The sequence below is a fragment of the Vanacampus margaritifer genome, chromosome 1, assembly GCF_051991255.1.
Source record: "Vanacampus margaritifer isolate UIUO_Vmar chromosome 1, RoL_Vmar_1.0, whole genome shotgun sequence".
NCBI classification, from domain to species: Eukaryota; Metazoa; Chordata; class Actinopteri; order Syngnathiformes; family Syngnathidae; genus Vanacampus; species Vanacampus margaritifer.
Window position 1 is genome coordinate 22839002 of NC_135432.1, and position 17723 is coordinate 22856724.

General features: G+C 38.8%; 2 protein-coding genes across 3 annotated transcripts; both read right to left on the minus strand.

Moving 5' to 3' along the window:
- Positions 1-64: 64 nt before the first annotated feature.
- On the minus strand, positions 65-7982 carry sh3yl1 (SH3 and SYLF domain containing 1). 2 transcript variants are annotated; one of them, XM_077548468.1, is made up of 10 exons: positions 7865-7982; positions 6443-6553; positions 5727-5840; positions 5000-5064; positions 4768-4880; positions 4497-4625; positions 4260-4404; positions 2366-2447; positions 2141-2200; positions 65-1027 (listed from the first exon to the last, which is right to left on the minus strand). In XM_077548468.1, coding segments are annotated over exons 1-10 (1032 nt in total). In that variant the 5' UTR covers positions 7866-7982; the 3' UTR covers positions 65-815. The 2 variants fall into 2 exon arrangements, with proteins under 2 accessions (XP_077404594.1, XP_077404586.1); XM_077548460.1 differs by lacking the exon at positions 7865-7982 and adding an exon at positions 6660-6795.
- A 4809-nt stretch (positions 7983-12791) lies between these two features.
- Positions 12792-17157, minus strand: alkal2b (ALK and LTK ligand 2b). Its single transcript, XM_077556031.1, has 6 exons — positions 17035-17157; positions 15655-15870; positions 14844-14894; positions 14611-14688; positions 13319-13394; positions 12792-12892 (listed from the first exon to the last, which is right to left on the minus strand). The coding sequence occupies exons 2-5, from the start codon at positions 15863-15865 to the stop codon at positions 13330-13332; spliced, it is 405 nt and encodes a 134-aa protein (XP_077412157.1). The 5' UTR covers positions 15866-15870; positions 17035-17157; the 3' UTR covers positions 12792-12892; positions 13319-13329.
- Between the last annotated feature and the right edge of the window lie 566 nt (positions 17158-17723).

Consider the following 17723-nt stretch of genomic DNA (forward strand, 5'->3'; position numbering starts at 1 on the left):
AGTGGAACACACGTGCAATCCAAACGTGCTCCATATAACAAGTGTGATAGGGCAAGAAACGTGCTCCAATACAAAATAGCTTTTATTTTCAAGATAAATATTTTTGTTAAAAACAGTTGAAGCGAAATGACTTAAGATTCATGAATGAATGGTTGACCTGTGAAGAAGTTATGTACCAGTATGGCAAGCTCTTTTGAGCATGTATTCCATATCTATGTACAAGTACTAGTACACATCCTGCTAATAATGTTTTTTTTTTCTTCTCCTCACTACTGCTTTCCACGAATGTATGGCATTTCTGTGCACGAGTACGAAAAAACTGTACATGAAACCTGCACACTACTGTACGAGTGAAATTGTACTAGCAGTCACTAGTAACATGTAGTCATTCTACGAGTGCCACGTAATGTCATATACAGGAGTAGTGAGAAAAACATTACTAGTGATTGTCGTTCTTAAGTTGGATATCGCATAAATATTTGAACGGGCTTTATGGAAAGCAATTTTGAGCATTTATTTCATATGAACTGGTGCACTGAATTGTTACTAAAGCGCTTTAACTGGATATCAAACTAATGCTTAGTTGACCAAAAGTGGCACTAGTATTAGAAAAAATTACTATGGGGTGCAGGAGGCGGGACTTCCGACTTCCGGGTTTCACACATCAGCTTTGTTCCGAAACAATGGGCGAACTATACTAGTATATGAACCTTAAGCTGAATATGAAAGATTTCAAATAAACGCTCAAACGGCTTGCCATAGTTCCGTACCAAGGTGCAACCTCTTTCCTCCTGTAACCCACCAGGTGGCAGCGGTCAATAAGTGACATAGTTTGCAGGAAAGATTCCCTTTTGCCCACCCATTTGCCCCTCCCACCAGTCGTACTGGTTCTCAGTTTTGGTGATGATGGTGATGCGGTCGCCGGGTTGGAAGCTCAGGTCACCAGGCTGTTGCCCCGCAAACGCGTGGACTGCAGTGACCACCAGGGCTTCGCTAGCTCCGCCCACTGGCGCTCTTCTTCCTTCTCCTTATGGATAGAATGTTTGAAGGAAAGAAAAAAAAAAAAACAGGTGTCAGGATACTAACAAGTGATCTGAAACATTGTCAATCAAAGGTTTATGTTGTCAATATCCTTAAAATAAATATTTAAAAAATCCACTGACCACAGTAGGTATGGAGGATAAACCGTCGATGATGTGAATTAGTCACATCTGAATTCCCGCCACATTTATTTGTCAATCACGGCCGGTGTTTCCTCCTCCTTCCCAAAAATTTACCTTACATATATTTTTAACAAAAAAATTCAAGCTAGGGTCAAGTTATTATTATCCACTAGGGCAGACATGGGCAAACCCCGGCCCGCGGGCCAAATACGGCCCGTTATGCGTTTCAATCCGGCCCGCCGAACTTATCCAATAAGGCTAGAAAAAAATAAATTTATTTTTTCTTTTTTTTCAGCTCAGTGGCCGAGTGGTTAGAGTGTCCGCCCTGAGACTGGGAGGTCGTCGGTTCAATTCCCGGCCGGGTCATACCAAAGACTATAAAAATGGGACCGATTGCCACTGGAAAAAAAATCTTTAACTTTACGCCTTGAATTGAAATCTATTAATAATAGATGCAGTCACCAGGTTTGACAGATCACAGTGTATGTGCTATTATAATCTATTTACATTTCTCCTCCCACTTTGCCAAATAGTGTGTAAATGCCGCATCTTGCATATTCATTGAGGCAAACGTACTACCTGGATTAGGGCTATTTTATAATAATCATAATAATAATAATAATAATACATTTCATTTAAAAACAGCACCTTTCAGAACACCCAAGGTCACTTTACAAAGCATAAAAACACAGCAAAAATTTGAGCTAAAACAATAAAAATGAAGCTATTGGAAAAGCTGTTTTAAATATGTGGATTTTGCACATTTGAAAAACGCAGTCCTAAGTGCACATAATAAGTAAATTGGGTTGTACATTTATCTGTGTGTTTTTACTGTGCTATGAGGTCCAAATGCTCCTGGTCCGGCCCATCTGTCAAAATTTCAAACCCATTGTGGCCCGCAAGTCAAAAAGTTTGCCCACCCCTGCACTAGGGGGTGCCGCAGCATGAAAGGAGCACCTCAATGAAGACCAACTTACTTGACGTGTCAGATTTGTAGATGGAGATACTTGGGTAGAGTGACCTTTGACTTGCAGAACCTGCACACACACAATAATGGTGCCATGGTTACGGTGATGACCAACTGTGGCATTCGGAGGTGAACGTAACCTTATTCTTAATTAATTGTGCTTCTACATGGAAGCGTGTTGATTATGTGGCACATGTCGTAAAGTTCTGGTGCAGGACTTGCAGTGTAGTTGCACCTGTATCAGCAGGATACTGGGAGGTGTTCCCTACTCGTGAAGGGGTCGGAGCTGGAGGTCTGGCAGGGGGAGGACGCGATGACTGAGAAAACACACAAAAACATGGTTCATGCTCAACAGACAAAGGCGGTATGTGTCGACTTTGAAGCGAGTTGAGCTTCACACTTGGAGGAGGAGAAAAAAATCACGGTGTATAACTTCAAAACAATTGCTGCCAGTTAAACACAGATTTTCGCTCTTTGCAGGCCAGCCTTAAATAGCTCAACTGTAAATATATTTGTTCCAAAAATAATACTAATGGATTGTGGCAACACTTTGCCCGTATGAGTTCCGGGCGTGTTATATATGTTTTGCTTATATATTGTTTCCAGAATGCATTATGTGGAACAGTTAATGAAGTTATAGGACGTTAATTGTGTTATTGTGATTTGTATTCTCCAATTTTTTTTTTGCCGTGAAACGGCTTCCCACATAATACTTACGATTAGATCTCAAATTTCAACTTGCATCAAAAATTCACGCCTTCCGGGGTATTTATAGTCTGCTTCCACATTACTTACAGTATTTGCACAATTTAACATTCAATATCAACTTTTCTCCATTCATTTTCAATGGACTGATATTGAACATTTTCGAAGTCCTGCTTTCCACGCCCACTTCCATACATACAACTGATCATCATTACCAGCAGTCTGATACTCCTTAGTTGTCCAATACCCAGGAGGTCGTGGGTTCGAATCCACATACACACAATTCAACTTTATTCCGGACTCTTGGTCCAATGTAAACAAACATAAAACAGAGACACACACAATAAAAAAATAAATAAAAAAACGGGGGACGATTATGCAGTTATCAGACCGTCATACCAATGTCTCCACACCCTAGACTGATACCGTACAGCAACACAACTTCATTCACTGTCCTATTCAGGCGCCAAATAAAACTGTATATAAGCTTTCGCAAAGTGGCTTGTAATGCATTTTATTCCAGCTGTGACAAACAGCTCACTTGCGCTGGTCCATCGTGGCCTCCTAAGGCGTCATTGTAGGCCACCTGCAGCCTTTGCAAACTTCATTTCTTATAATTGGACCAAAGGTGAACTGTATGAGGACAGTACAGGAACCAAACCTGCGTGCCAGTGTGTTTGCTTGAGCAATCTTTTCCATCTAAATGAATGGAGGGTATTTTCAGATAACACTTTTCCATATAAATTTCAACTTGCTTCAAAAATTCACGCCTCCTGGGTTCAAGTGTTCTTTTTATTCATTTATCTTTCAACTACAATTTATGTTTTGTATTTTTTTTTTTTACATAATTTATCTTTCAATTTACTTCATAAGCATTCAGTTTAGCGTTCAGCTTTCCCACGCAATATCTTAAGTGTTCGTGTTATCAGTAGCTGAATGTGTGTCGTATTCAGCGCGTTCGTTTGATTGAAGTTGATTTATGTTTTTCTTTTATTCAACTGTAACTTTAGATTGTGTGTAAAATATTGACAGGTCAATTCTGTGTACAAGTTGCATTGCTCATTGGAGAAATGCTTGTGAAATTACCAATTATGTTTTGACTTTGGCCGTCTGTTTAATTGGTCCGACATTATTCTTTTTTTTTGCTTTACAAGATGATCTCATGGGTCAGATTAAACCCCCTTGTGGGCCTGATCTGGCCCGCGGGCCGTAAATTTGACACCCCCTGTGCTAGACCAAGTGGTATGTTTTCATGCATTCAGTGGACACACTTACACCAACCAGAGACAATGTTTGATTTCTCATGATTTTGAAGCCTCATTTTATAATACAATTTTTTTTTTTGAATCATTCAAATTTGGCATCGTTGCCAACAATCCTCTGTGTTTTGTCAAAGTACACATTTTGAGTTGAAAACAATTTACCTTTGGGGTCACATTCTTGCCGCTCCACTCTGTAACATGGCTCTCCGCGTAGCTATTCAACATATCGTAGAGATAGTCACAATCTTGCGGTGGCTCCACGTCGCCATTCAGAATACCAGACGCTCGCAAATTCCGAGAGTAGAACCTGCAAGCTCACAGCAACATCTGTATCGGAATTCATGTGGAAAAACAAACAAACAGAAAATACTGAAAGTGTTGGCTGTCAAGCGGTCCCACTTGCGGTTGGCGTCTTTGCGTTCAATCAGGTACGAGCCCTCCAGAGAAAGGCCGGCAAACAACCCTCTGGACTTGCAGTAGGTGTAGACAGCGGCCATATTGCGAAGGGTCACATCGGCCTCTATGTTCCTGGAGGGATGACAATTGTCACGAGTCTCGTCTATTACAAGGGGCAGAGGTCACAAACGTGAAAACATTGTGATGTCATTTGCATGAAAACTGTTGACACTGAGCACAACAAACACTTCTCCTTCAGTTCAACGCAACCAACCTGCCCATCGGACCCACAGCCACCGTGAAGTTCCCGCCCAGTGTCAAGTTCCCGCCCTTTGTGAATGCGTCAATGGCCCGCCGATGGTTGAGGATGATCACCAGGTCTGAAACCTGAGGAAGATAGAGAGGTGAGCTATGTGCTAAAGTGGCCATTGAGCAAGCATCAAAAAACACTCCACTCCTTCCTGCTGCCAGACATCTTAGGAATGCCATTCAAAGCTCAAACTCACCTCCACGCCAATTTCAAAGCCGCCACCCAGGCCAGCGATGCCAATTGCAGAAGGAGCCGACCAGCCTGCAAAGATGCATGCACAACACTTAAAAAAATACAAACGTATTCTCAGAACACTCACTTGTTTTCTTGAAAATTGGCAACGCTCAATTAGATATTATATTAACTCATTCACTGCCATTCACGACTATAGACGTCAAAAATAAATTTTAACTATTAGTTTCACATTTTTCCCCCACTTTTGTTAACAAGAGTATGAAAACCTAGAAACAATTTTTTATTGTACATTTAGAACAGATATAAAATTTGTGATAGTGAAGTCATGTGATTAATTACAATTAAAAATGGTAAATCGCCTAATGCCCCTAATTTAAAAAAAAAAAGAGAAAATATTATAAAAAAATTAGGGGCGTCAGACGATTAAATTTTTTAAAATTGTAATTAATCGATTAATCACAAATTTTATATCTGTTGTAAATGCACAATAAAAAAAATCGAGGTTTTCATACTCTTGTTAACAAAAGTGGGGGAAAAAAGTGAAACTAATAGAAATAGTTCAAATGAATTTTTGACGTCTATAACCGTCAATGGCAGTGAATAAGTTAAGATAATCAGAGATCCCTTGCTCCAAAAAGTTTGAGGAAGACAAGGAGACGCATAAGAAAATCCACGCACTGCACAGCGCCTGTCCAAGCCCAGAGGCAGACCTCGGCCCTTTAACTCACGTCTGTCACCCAGCCTGGCGATGACGATGCCGCTGCCTCCTCTTGCCGTGATCACGAAGCCTGCCTTCACCACGGAGATGATGGCGAGCCCCTCAGCTGACGCAATCACATTAGCTGCATGCACCGCAAACAGCAAAACACAGGTGTAGATGTCAGATTTGCTTTGTGCAAATATCTATTGTCATATATTACTAAAAATGTACATGCACAATAATCCACTTATTTCTACACTGCTGTGGGTGAGCGGGAACCTTTTTTTTTTTTTTTTTTTTGGGAGAGCTCAGTATTGATCATTTGACATGTCATCATCATGACATGTCAAATGGGTGAGCGGGAACCTATCCCAGCTGAAACACAAGCATTATGGGCAAAACATACAAATGCCACACAGGAAGATCAGAACCCGGATTCGAACCCGCACCCTCAGCTCAGAACTAGGGTGGATATGCCACTTGTACACAGTCCCTACATAATAATTATACACAATTATGTCAATAGAACTGAAAGATTGAGTGTTGTTGTGAGGAAGCTGTGAGCAGAGAAAGAGGCATCATCAAATTTGACAGAGTTACATCAAAAATAGCAGTGGTACAAGAAGGTTAGATAAGTTTGGTTTGTCGCATTAGGAGCTTTGCTTCTGCCTCTGATTTTAGACAAGTTTCATTAGAAGTGACGCAACTTGACTTTACTTAAAGCTGTTGTGGGGAAACCCCTACCTGGGATGAGTTTGTCCGGTCCATTCCCGGCGGAGATTTCAGTGAATCCTTTGAGGATCTTGGTGGCTTTCTTGACCTCAGACGCCAAGTCAGATGGAATTAGGCTGTTCACTAGACATAGGGGAATAGCTGTTTTAGTTACACTTACAGGTCAAAGTTAGAAGCCATGTTGGGCTTTTCCCATGTTATTCACACTGAAGTCCAAAGCAAACTTAACTGTGGAATGGCAAAACCTTTACAGTAACTGACACTTCAGCTGCATGTTGGATGAAGATCATTCAGAATAAAAGGACTTTGTGGATGTTCCAGAGGAATGTGTTGCTGCTGCAACATGCGGAATGTTGGCAGACCGGCTGGGCAGGCTTGACAGTTTTGTTACAGTTCTAACAGGAGCAGGTCAGTGCTAGATCCCTCTAGTGTACTTTCAGTCCCACAGGACAATTTCTGGCTGGATCCATGCAACAGTTCTAATGTTTCTATTCACATCTAGATCTAGCATTGGCGGTCACTGGTGTGTGACTGTCAGTCATGTAAAGCAAATAAGTTCATTCTAGAGCGGCGGTGTCAGATTCATTTTTAACATGTTTATGGTTTGATTCAGAAGGCAAACTGTGAAAAGCATAAAAGTGTAATCGCCCCATTATATAACATTTTTTCCTGTATTTAATTGTGTTTATGAGGCCCAGGTAACTAAAACAACAGAAGACAGCAGCACCACCGTGTGGCCAATGAGCTTCCCAGTCACAAGCAAACCTTGACTGCATGGGTGCAAAAGTGGAAACTAACAATTAACACAACTTGGGGATGGATCAAAGAAATGTTGACTCAAACTTTGTGTGTGGACGTTTTAATTTTTTTTAATTAAAGTAAAGAAGAACCTCCAATAGTACAACGCTGCAGTTTAACTCCCAAGCAATAAAAAATATGGGCACAAAAACCTAACTAGAACTGCATTTTTCAGAAGTAAATCAACTTTTAGGAGCAAATGATAAATTATTCACATATAACTGCTCCTTTCCGGAGTGATCAAAGGACAAAATAACCAAAGTGTCAAACTGTGCTTCGATTAAAAATACTGACAGTAAAGCTTGAGTAACCGGATAATTAAACGCCCAATGGCGACACAAACAAAACATTCAGCAAAACAGAATTATTGCACACAAATTGGAAAGGAAGTAAGGAAAGTCAAACTCTGATTATAGCAACCGTGAATACTTTAATTTATTCAGTTCCCCATGAAAGCAAAATAATTTTCTATCCTTCCCTACAGGCATTATCAAGTTGTGTTGTTTATGAACCTCTAATTGGCAGCTCTCGAACGACACTTGCTGCTGTTTATACCAGTAGAACGCACGTAAAAATTCTCGACGTGCGTCCCAAGCAGAAATAACGAATCGAATACCAAGATGAGATGAAACTTACTTTTCAACGACGTCTCGTCAGGTTGTCCACCTGCGACAAACGTGACTCTTCACTTCCGCCTCACCTGTCACGTCGTCAACTCTCTCGCGAGCCAATCACAAATGAGCTAGAGAGTCACGTGTCAGGTGACCGCAGATGATGATAATAATAGTGAGAGTGTGATGACGCGTCCTAATCCGGGCCATTCCAGAATTGGATATTAGGCACTTCATTGATGAAAAATGGATCGATTGTTTGACCACTTTTTCTTATGTTCAAGAAAAACAGGTAATAGCCCATCATGTAATTTGATTGGTCCTCTTCAACCATCATCTGTACACTGTTATGAGATATTTTATCTGTCATATTATTTTCCCTGTTTGGCAATGTTACAATTACAGACCCTTAAAGCATATTTTTCCAAAACTATTGCTGAATAAGTCTTTTGCATTTAAATTAAGAAAGCTACATTTGATTTGAATGCTACTTTCATGTTTGTGTTCATCTTAATTGCACTAATGGGGTTGCAAATGAATGCAAACATAGTTTTTGCTCACAAGTACATGCTAGCTGTGTTAACAGCTATGCTAACCGGTTTAGAACAAACTTCTAACAGTTAGCAGAAGGCAACATGAGACTGCAGGTAACCAACAGGTGACCTATATGTTGCTATTATGAGGTAAAACTGCATTAGTTGACAAGTACAGCACGTGGTATTGTATAGTACTACTAGTGACTTTGTAAAATGCTCCCAGTTAACATCTAGTGCTTCACCGGTAGTGTGCAACACAATGGGCAGTTGGCATTATACTACAGTAGTTTGCTGAATTTCTTTCTTATAACCATCCTGTTAACATCAAAGAATTGCTCAAGCGGCTTGTGATGCTTTTCCTTTAAATGGCAGCTTCAGCCTGCAAATGTCTGGTGACATGACTGTCATCCTTCTGCACCTGAGGCCATAAGTCAACGTGAAATATCAAACAACTGGACAGATGCAAGTCAACAATTTCTTGGAAAGTGCTTGCCACGCTTGCAAATTATGCATCTTTTAAAAGAGAGCAGAACATTTTAAAATGATCAATTGTCTTGAAAGGAACCAGTGAAAAATATGCCTCAGGTGCAAACCACACACATCTGCCTCGATGGACACTTGGCATGTGTCTGGCAACATGACCAAAAATTTGGTACGCTCTCTCGTGCAGTGGTATACCATTTTTCTATACTACTTTTATTGTATACTCTCTAAGTGCTATTGTTACACAGTAAACCAAAGTGTTCATTATTAAGTCCTAAAATATAAATACAGTGTTTAACTCATTCACTGCCATTGACGGCTATAGACGTCAAAAATGTATTCGAACTATTTCTATTAGTTTAACATTTTTTCCACTTTTGTTAACCAGAGTATGAAAACCTAGGGAAAAAAATGTACATTTAGAACAGATATACATTTTTCGATTAATCGTGAGTTAACTAGTGAAGTCATGCGATTAATTACGACAAATTTTAATTGCCTGACGCCCCTAATTTTTAATAATCTTTTCTTTGTTTTTTTTAAGTAATTACAAATATTTAAAAAAAAAAAAACCTTTTTAACCATATTTTCTTTTTTTCTTAAAAAAAGAAAGAAAAGATGATTAAAAATTAAGCAATTAAAATTTGCAATCATAATTAATAGCATGACTTCACTAGTTAACTCACAATTAATCGCAAATTCTATATTTGTTCTAAATGTACAATATTTTTTTCTAGGTTTTCATACTCTTGTTAACAAAAGTGGGAAAAAATGTTAAACTAATAGAAATAGTTCAAATGAATTGTTGACGTCTATAGCCGTTAATGGCAGCCAATGAGTTAATATTATTGGCCACCTGGAGGGAATTTAAAGCTGATATTTACAGACACATTTTTCACACCATCACTTTATTGACTGCGATTTTGGCTTCATCATCCCTACTGGACAACACATTCATGGTTGGGAGGAGCTTCTGTATGTTGATCTAAAATGTTTAAGCAAAAGAAACATTTGCCGAACACCGAGCTTTAGCCAAAGTCAACATGAGCGCAGCAATGTGGTTCTGCCTGTCGCAGTGGAGCTTCAGCTGACTGACAACGTGAATGTTGTCACCCTCGTTGCTTACACCAGCTTCATCACACACCCTTGATTAGATGGGTGGTGTGAACAGTGTACATGGGCTCAAAGAGCATACATGGACACACCCAAACTCCAAATAATATGAATGAGGCAACAGGCAGATGTGGATTACTAAACAAGTAAACATCACCCAGCTGCAGGAAGACATCAGACAGAATTTTTTACTTAGGTATAAGTACCAAAATGTGGATTGCCTTGAAGGCTGAACACAAAAGAAAGCCCATGCATGCCCCATTTATAATGCTTGAGCAAAAACATTCTGAAAACATACAAAAAAAAGGCAAATTAGTTCACATTAACAGAAAAAAATAAACATGACCAGCATTTTCTTTTCTTTTTTTCAGATTAGACAGAGAAGCTATTGGAAGCCAGATGTGCTGTTTTTGGAAAGTTATGTGTGACAAAATGAAAACCATGATTAATTACTTGAAACCAAAAGTAATGTCATGTTAAATGTCACTGTAATTTTGTTAAATTGATTTGTAAAAAGTCATTTGGAAAAATGACATTTCAATTCACTGAGCCAAAAGTCACACTCCACTCCTTTCACTTAAATACCAATTAACATTACTTAAAAGCTCCAACATCACATCCAAATAATCACAAATGACAGAACAGCTGGGATCAATTTGCAGTGTTGAATCTGAGAACAATTGTAGTTTTGGTCATCAAGAAACGAATTACTTTGGTTACTGGTCAACCTTCACGCCATTACAGAACACAACAGAATTGACTGATATCAGCCGAGTTTATTCGGTGGGAATTGAGGACAGCAGAGCTGAATAAATGAGTGTGTGCGATATGGTCACACTTCCTGTTGATATTAATAATAACCTATTTAAAGACAGCTGAGGAAGTCAAAATGACATTGGGAATGAATTACTAATTATATAATTAGTTAGGGTCAAAAGTAAGAGATCTTTAGTCTTGTGAATGAAAGAAGTCAGCAAAATGCAAGCAGGATCATTTTCGATCGGAAAAAAAACATCCTATAATACACTTTTAGAGATGAAAGCAAATACTACTTGTAGTAACGATACAATAGTTAAATATAGAGATTTCATAGAAACTTAAAGGCCGTTTATGAGTCCATCCATCCATCCATCCATTTTCTTAGCCGCTTTTCCTCACAAGGGTCGCGGGGGGTGCTGGAGCCTATCCCAGCTGGCTTCGGGCAGTAGGCGGGGTACACCCTGAACTGGTTGCCAGCCAATCGCAGGGCACACAGAGACAAACAACCACACTCACAATCACACCTAGGGACAATTTTGGAGTGTTCAATTAACCTGCCATGCATGTCTTTGGAATGTGGGAGGAAACCGGAGTACCCGGTGAAAACCCACGCAAGCACGGGGAGAACATGCAAACTCCACCCAGGAAGGCCAAGTCAATGTCATTAAATAAAAGGTGCCTTTAAGAAATCCTCATTTTCACACAAAAAGTTGGTATTTCCATTTAACTTCATATTCATTGTAAGTACAAAGTGCTTTTGGAAATGCATATTGTTGGTGAAGGTCTCAAACTCCTTATTTCCATCCCTCTCTCTTTTTATTGAATAAATTAACTGTACATGCAAAACATCAAAATAGTGCTGACAGGGTGGACATTTTTGTCTAATTAGCATTTAATGAGCACATGGTGGACTATCACTTAACAATTCAGTTAGCAAGCTAAACAACAACTATTTTAGAATTTCTGGATTTAAAAAAAAAATCAATTGATATTACACTTTACAGAGTGGTGATGTTAAGCTTGACAACATCAATCATAATATGAGGAAAGTTTTTTTTTTTTTTTTACATAACATAATATGAGGAAAGTTACAAAACGTAAGTGTAAATAGTACTCATTCTGCAACTAACCAGTGTTTCAGCCTCCATTGACAAAAGATGAAATTCTGTTTTAGAATATACATGATGAAAATGACTCATTTTATCAAATACATTGAAATATACAATAAAATCATGTAAAAAATAATATTTTAGTATCATTTAACCACTTATTACACACACTAGCAGCACAGTGTGCAGAACATGTCCAAATTTCATACATGCAATGAATTAAAATAAAGGAAACGCATAACGAACAGTATTATAGTACAGGTATGTGCGCACATTTTCTGCCACTTTCATTATTTCACTACAGTTTCATGATGCCTGAATGATTCTGATAAGTTCTCCAAAGGCTCTTCATAGTCGAGTACTACAATTGAGAAAGTAAAAAAATAAAAAAAAGTGAATGAAAACAAAGCAAATCAATCTCGAGGAGGTGCGTTCTCAAGTATGTCTTGAGGGTGGAGGTACCTGGGGAGTCCCGGGTGACTTTTGGGAGACTCTTCCCGACGTTAGTAGCAGCAATTGACGAAGTGCGTAAGAGTCGATGCTAAGAGTTTAGCATGTGGGGGCGGTAGAGTAGTCATATCCAGGGGCGCCATCAAGAAATATGATGTCGACAAAAAAGCGTTTTCAATTTGTGGTATTGGCCAAAGGTGCCAGTGTCGTAACCCAGAGGTTTGCAGGTGGAATCCATACAGCATTGAAGAACCCAAGAGCCAGGTATTGAACCCCTGTTGCTTGTTCATCCGGAGATGCATGAGGAGATGTGTTAAAGCGCTTAGAGAACCTTGAAGTTAAAAAAAAAAGGAAAAAAAGCATCATATCCCATATTTACCATTTGCCGGAAAGAGCGTGACTCACAACTGTTGTGCTCAACCTGACTCATTTTCGGGTATTTGTGTTTGTTCTGTGACATCCGCACACAATATCCTCGCCTTTGGGGGGGGGGGGGGGGGGGGGGGGGCAATGTTTGATGTGATGTCAGATGTTCACCCTCCAGTTTAGGGAAAATGATGTTTTCTGCTTTGTGTTGGGCCACAGTCCATGTTTCTGTCACGCCTGCAAGCAAGGAAAAAAAAAAAAAAAAGCATTGATATTGATCTCAGCAAGTGACCATCTGCTGTTTTGCTACAAGTCAGTGTGGAGGCTTTTTCTGTGACCTTTAACCTCCCCATCATTAGTCAACAAGAGCGCTTCGCAAATATTATAAAAACCGCCACTATTCATATCTCACAAGTTATTTTTGTTGAAACAAATTGAATGTTAGAACCATCTGGTGTCAGGCATGTGATTGAACCATCTTATTGGGGAGTTTCAGCTCAAGGGTGGGTATCGTTAACGATTCTAGTGATATTACTACGCTTTTTGATCCCAGTATTCTCAGTTCTACTTTTGTTGTTTAGAAAATCACCAAAACAATTGATGATGATCTCTGACGACAGACCCTGATTGGGAATGAATGCTGTAGATGAATAAGTACTGTACCATGACATCGTTCACCTCTCCGCACACCGAAGGCTGTTGGCCAGTCGAGTCAGCAGACGAGCACATCTTTTAAAATCTGCACAGGGTGACAAAATGACAACATTTACAACAGATGTGATGATGTTGCTTGTTCATTTAGTTTACAATATTCTTCAACCACTTTCTGAGCATTAGACCAGAGATTCTCAAACGTTTTGGGTCCATGGAACACATCCCCCCCCCCCCCTTTTGCCTCTTTTATAATTACAATACCAATTAACTTATTCACTGCAATTGACGGCTATAGACGTCAAAAATTCATTTTAACTATTTTTTATTAGTTTGACATTTTTTTCCCCATTTTTGTTAACGAGAGTATGAAAAACTAGATTTTTTTGGTACATTTAGAACAGATATAAAATTTGTGATTAATCGTGAGTTAACTAGTGAAGTCATGCGATTAATTACGATTACAAATTTTAATCACCTGATGCCCCAAATTTTTAATAACCTTTTCTTAAAAAATATATATATATATATATTTTTTTTTTTAATAAAGTTTTTTTTATTTTAAGAAAAAATTATAAAAAATTAAGGGCGTCGGGCGATTACAATTTTTAAACGTAATTAATCACATGACTTCACTAGTTATCTCACGATTAATCACAAATTTGATATCCGTTCTAATACAAAAAAAATCTAGGTTTTTATACTTTTGTTAACAAAAGTGGGAAAAAATGTTAAACTAGAAATAGTTATGAATAAAAACTAAAATTAATTTTTGACGTCTATAGCCGTCAATGGCAGTGAATGAGTTAAACATTACCATGTGCAGCCCTAAATGCTAATGGGTTTTAAAATAATAATAATTTAACCTCAATTTTGACGACCTGTTTAATAGAAAGTAACTTAAAGACCCTGTAGTGAATTCAGCGATTTTGTTTCAAAATACATACATTTTTATTTACTTAACCATTGATTTAATCATTCAAATTTGGCAGGGTTGTTTATTGACCGATCTGCAGGACTACACGGAGCCGAGGACGAGAATCTCTAATTAGGCAGATTTAGAAGTGTTAGAAACATTTTTTGGTTGCTAATGTGTTAAACACTATAATGTTGTTGTGGGTTCAAAGAACTGGTGATTAAAGGCAACAGGTTGGCAAAGATAGTTTCAGGATACGTCGCTGAAAAGATTACGAGTATGTATGTTCAGCAAAGAGGAACAAAGGCGATGCTGAGGGTTCATGACAAGAGTGGTGTTGTGTCGGTGCAGGTTCAAGGTGGTGCGGCGTGCAAGCTGAGGTACTCACAAGCTGGTACCACACATTCCCTGATGTGATAAAGTCTATTAAAGTGACTCCTGCATTTTGGGTTGACATAGAGAGGACCTGAAGAGGACAGGAAATGTTAAACTTAGCATGCAGACAGGATGGCTGCAGCCTGGATTCAAACCCCCAACAGACATTACTACACTATGAATTATTTTTTTTAAATGCATGACAGATTTCATAACATTAGCATATGACCATATAAAGGACCTGACCTGTTAGGTGTTTGATGATCTTGTCTTTATGCTGCAGATCTCTGCTCTGAGCTGCAGAAACAAAATAGAATCAATGGAATCACTTTCCTGCATTTAAATGCCGTGTCAATAATGTTACAGTGCCTTACAATATGCTTTTTAGCAATAAAGCCCCTGCCTTATTTTTTTTCTATGAACACTTGTACCTACTTTGACAACCACTGAACTAAGCAATGTCCAGTGCTTGCTATTTGAAAAACTTTAATCACCATTGCAGTGCAATAACCACCAGTGTTAGTAACTAAAAGTAGTAATAATATTAGCTTTCCCCAGTAACGAGTAGAGTAACAATAGATAGACAGATAGATAGATAGATAGATAGATAGATAGATAGATAGATAGATAGATAGATAGATAGATAGAAAGACAGACAGACAGACAGATAGATAGATAGATAGATAGACAGACAGACAGACAGACAGACAGACAGACAGATAGATAGATAGATAGATAGATAGATAGATAGATAGATAGATAGATAGATAGATAGAAAGATAGACAGACAGACAGACAGACAGACAGACAGATAGATAGATAGATAGATAGATAGATAGATAGATAGATAGATAGATAGATAGATAGATAGATAGATAGATAGATACAGTAGATGCTATCTGTTAGCCTATGGCATTTCCCATTATGAGCTAGCATTAACTTATCAGCCATTTCTAGAACAACTCATTGGTCAGGTGACTTTTATTTCAAGGCATCCCCGTATAGGCCTACTGATCTGAACTAAATTAACCAGCTATATGAGTAGAACTCTACTGACCTAATTGAACGCTGGACCTAGTCTTTGGGTGCCACTCGCCCTGGTGTCCGCTGAGTCTCTGCGCCAACTCCGTTGTTTCAATGGCGCGTTGGCTCACCAATTTGAGGAGGCTGTGAGCCTCTTGGTGACCAGAGCTTTTGAGGAGGGCAGCAACAGCGCCATAACCGACGACCAGCAATAGTGTGAACGTCACCGACAGCCACTGGACCATCGTCACTGAGGGGACACACACACAAACACATAGACGTCTTTCAGATGTGATGTGTGATTTTCAAGAAAAACGTGGGGCTTCCAATTTTTTACAATCAAATACTCTAATCTGCCATGACAGATATTTAATTACTGGGTAATTCCAGAAGGAGGACATTTTCTGTACACCAATTAAATTTTCTAGTAATCCACCAACAAAATACAGAAACATGTACTTGCTGTGTCAATTATACTGCTCCGCCTGAGACACAATGGAACTGTAGCAGTAATAAAAAATAATTCCTAAATGATAATTCCGAATGGCTTTTTTAATCTTGTCCTTCAATCTTGATGACTAACATATCAAATATAACAGCTGAGACAAGTTTTAAGTCAATTGTGATTTTGTTTCCCCCCAAATTGCAACTATGCTCCCAAGTTGTGTCTCAACATACACATGACACAACCCTGTTACTTAACCTTTTAGCTGTCTAGGGAAAGAGAAAAAAAAGTGAGCTACATGACTCAACAGAAACAGTGTCACTTAGTTGCCCAAAAACTAAACTCAAAAAGCACAAATGTAACATTATTCGTGAGAAAAGGAGCGTGTGCAGTCCAATATTTTATGTACTTTAGTAATCAAGTTTTTTTTAAAGTGTTGTGGAGGATTTGGGTTTGGAAAATTCCTCAGTTTCAGAAAATTCCACATATGACAGGCTTATGTTGCTACTTTTCTGTTAATAGAGTAATATTATTCAAATAACATTTGACTACAATTGTAAATGATGTTTTCACAAATTTTGTATGTTTTTCAGGTAACAAGGCTTTCCCAAATTCAGCAAAATAATGTGATTTGACAAACAAAATATCATGAGAAAATGGCACTGTTTATGATTGAGATGAACAAATCGAATTATATACTACATAGCCTGCTTTAATTGGATTTATTCATTTATTTTTGTTTGTTTGTTTGTTTGTGAAAACAATTCATGAAATAAATGGTACATTTTTCAAAATTGTTGGTGCCTGAATTGTCCTCCATCTCGAAATAGCCCCTGCCCGCAGCATTGATCATTTACACCTATGCAATTCAACAAAGAGCTAAAAAAAAAAAAAAAAAAAAAAATTCTTTGTTTTTTAAATTACAATTGTGTAATTTCCTTTACAACCCATTAATTCCCGCACCTGTACCTCTTGTCTTGCTCTCCCGGGTCCCTATAGTGTCCCGTCCAGGTTTCACTATATCCACACACGCACTGAAGCTGTCAGTCCATCATCATCCTCATCTTCATACTTAACTGAAATCGAGTGAGACGGAAGGACCACTTCTCGACGAGGTTCCCCTTCTCCTCCCTCCTCGTACTCCTCCTAGAGGAGGAGGAAGATACAAGAGCGCAAGCTGCACGTGCAGGCACACGACGAACGGAACGGGAAAAGTTTGAGAAGAAGTTGTCTCCACAACGCGGGGACAAAGTCGAATGACGTCAAACAAATCACTTTTCGTCGTTTGGGTGTGACGGCGTTCCCTCACCTGCACATGTTACCGGTTACGTGAAATAAAAACATCTGGGGTGGCCAATCACAGCGTCGCACCAGCTCCGCCCATAAATTCTTAAAACTTCACCCCCCCCCCCCCCCCAAAAAAAAATACTGTAGCCTATGGATGGATTGAATCATACAATGTGGGTAAAAGGCATTTCATTCTAGACTGAACACTTGAAAACGTTTTTATGTTGTTGTTTTTTGGCCAGAAGAGAGATTTCATAGATTTCTTAGTTTCCGGAAAAGGAGTACATCAGAATTTGAAAAGTGGAGAAACCCTCTGCTGACCATGGAGTAAAATTACATTTTAATTTAAGAAGTGGAGTGCTGCTCAATAG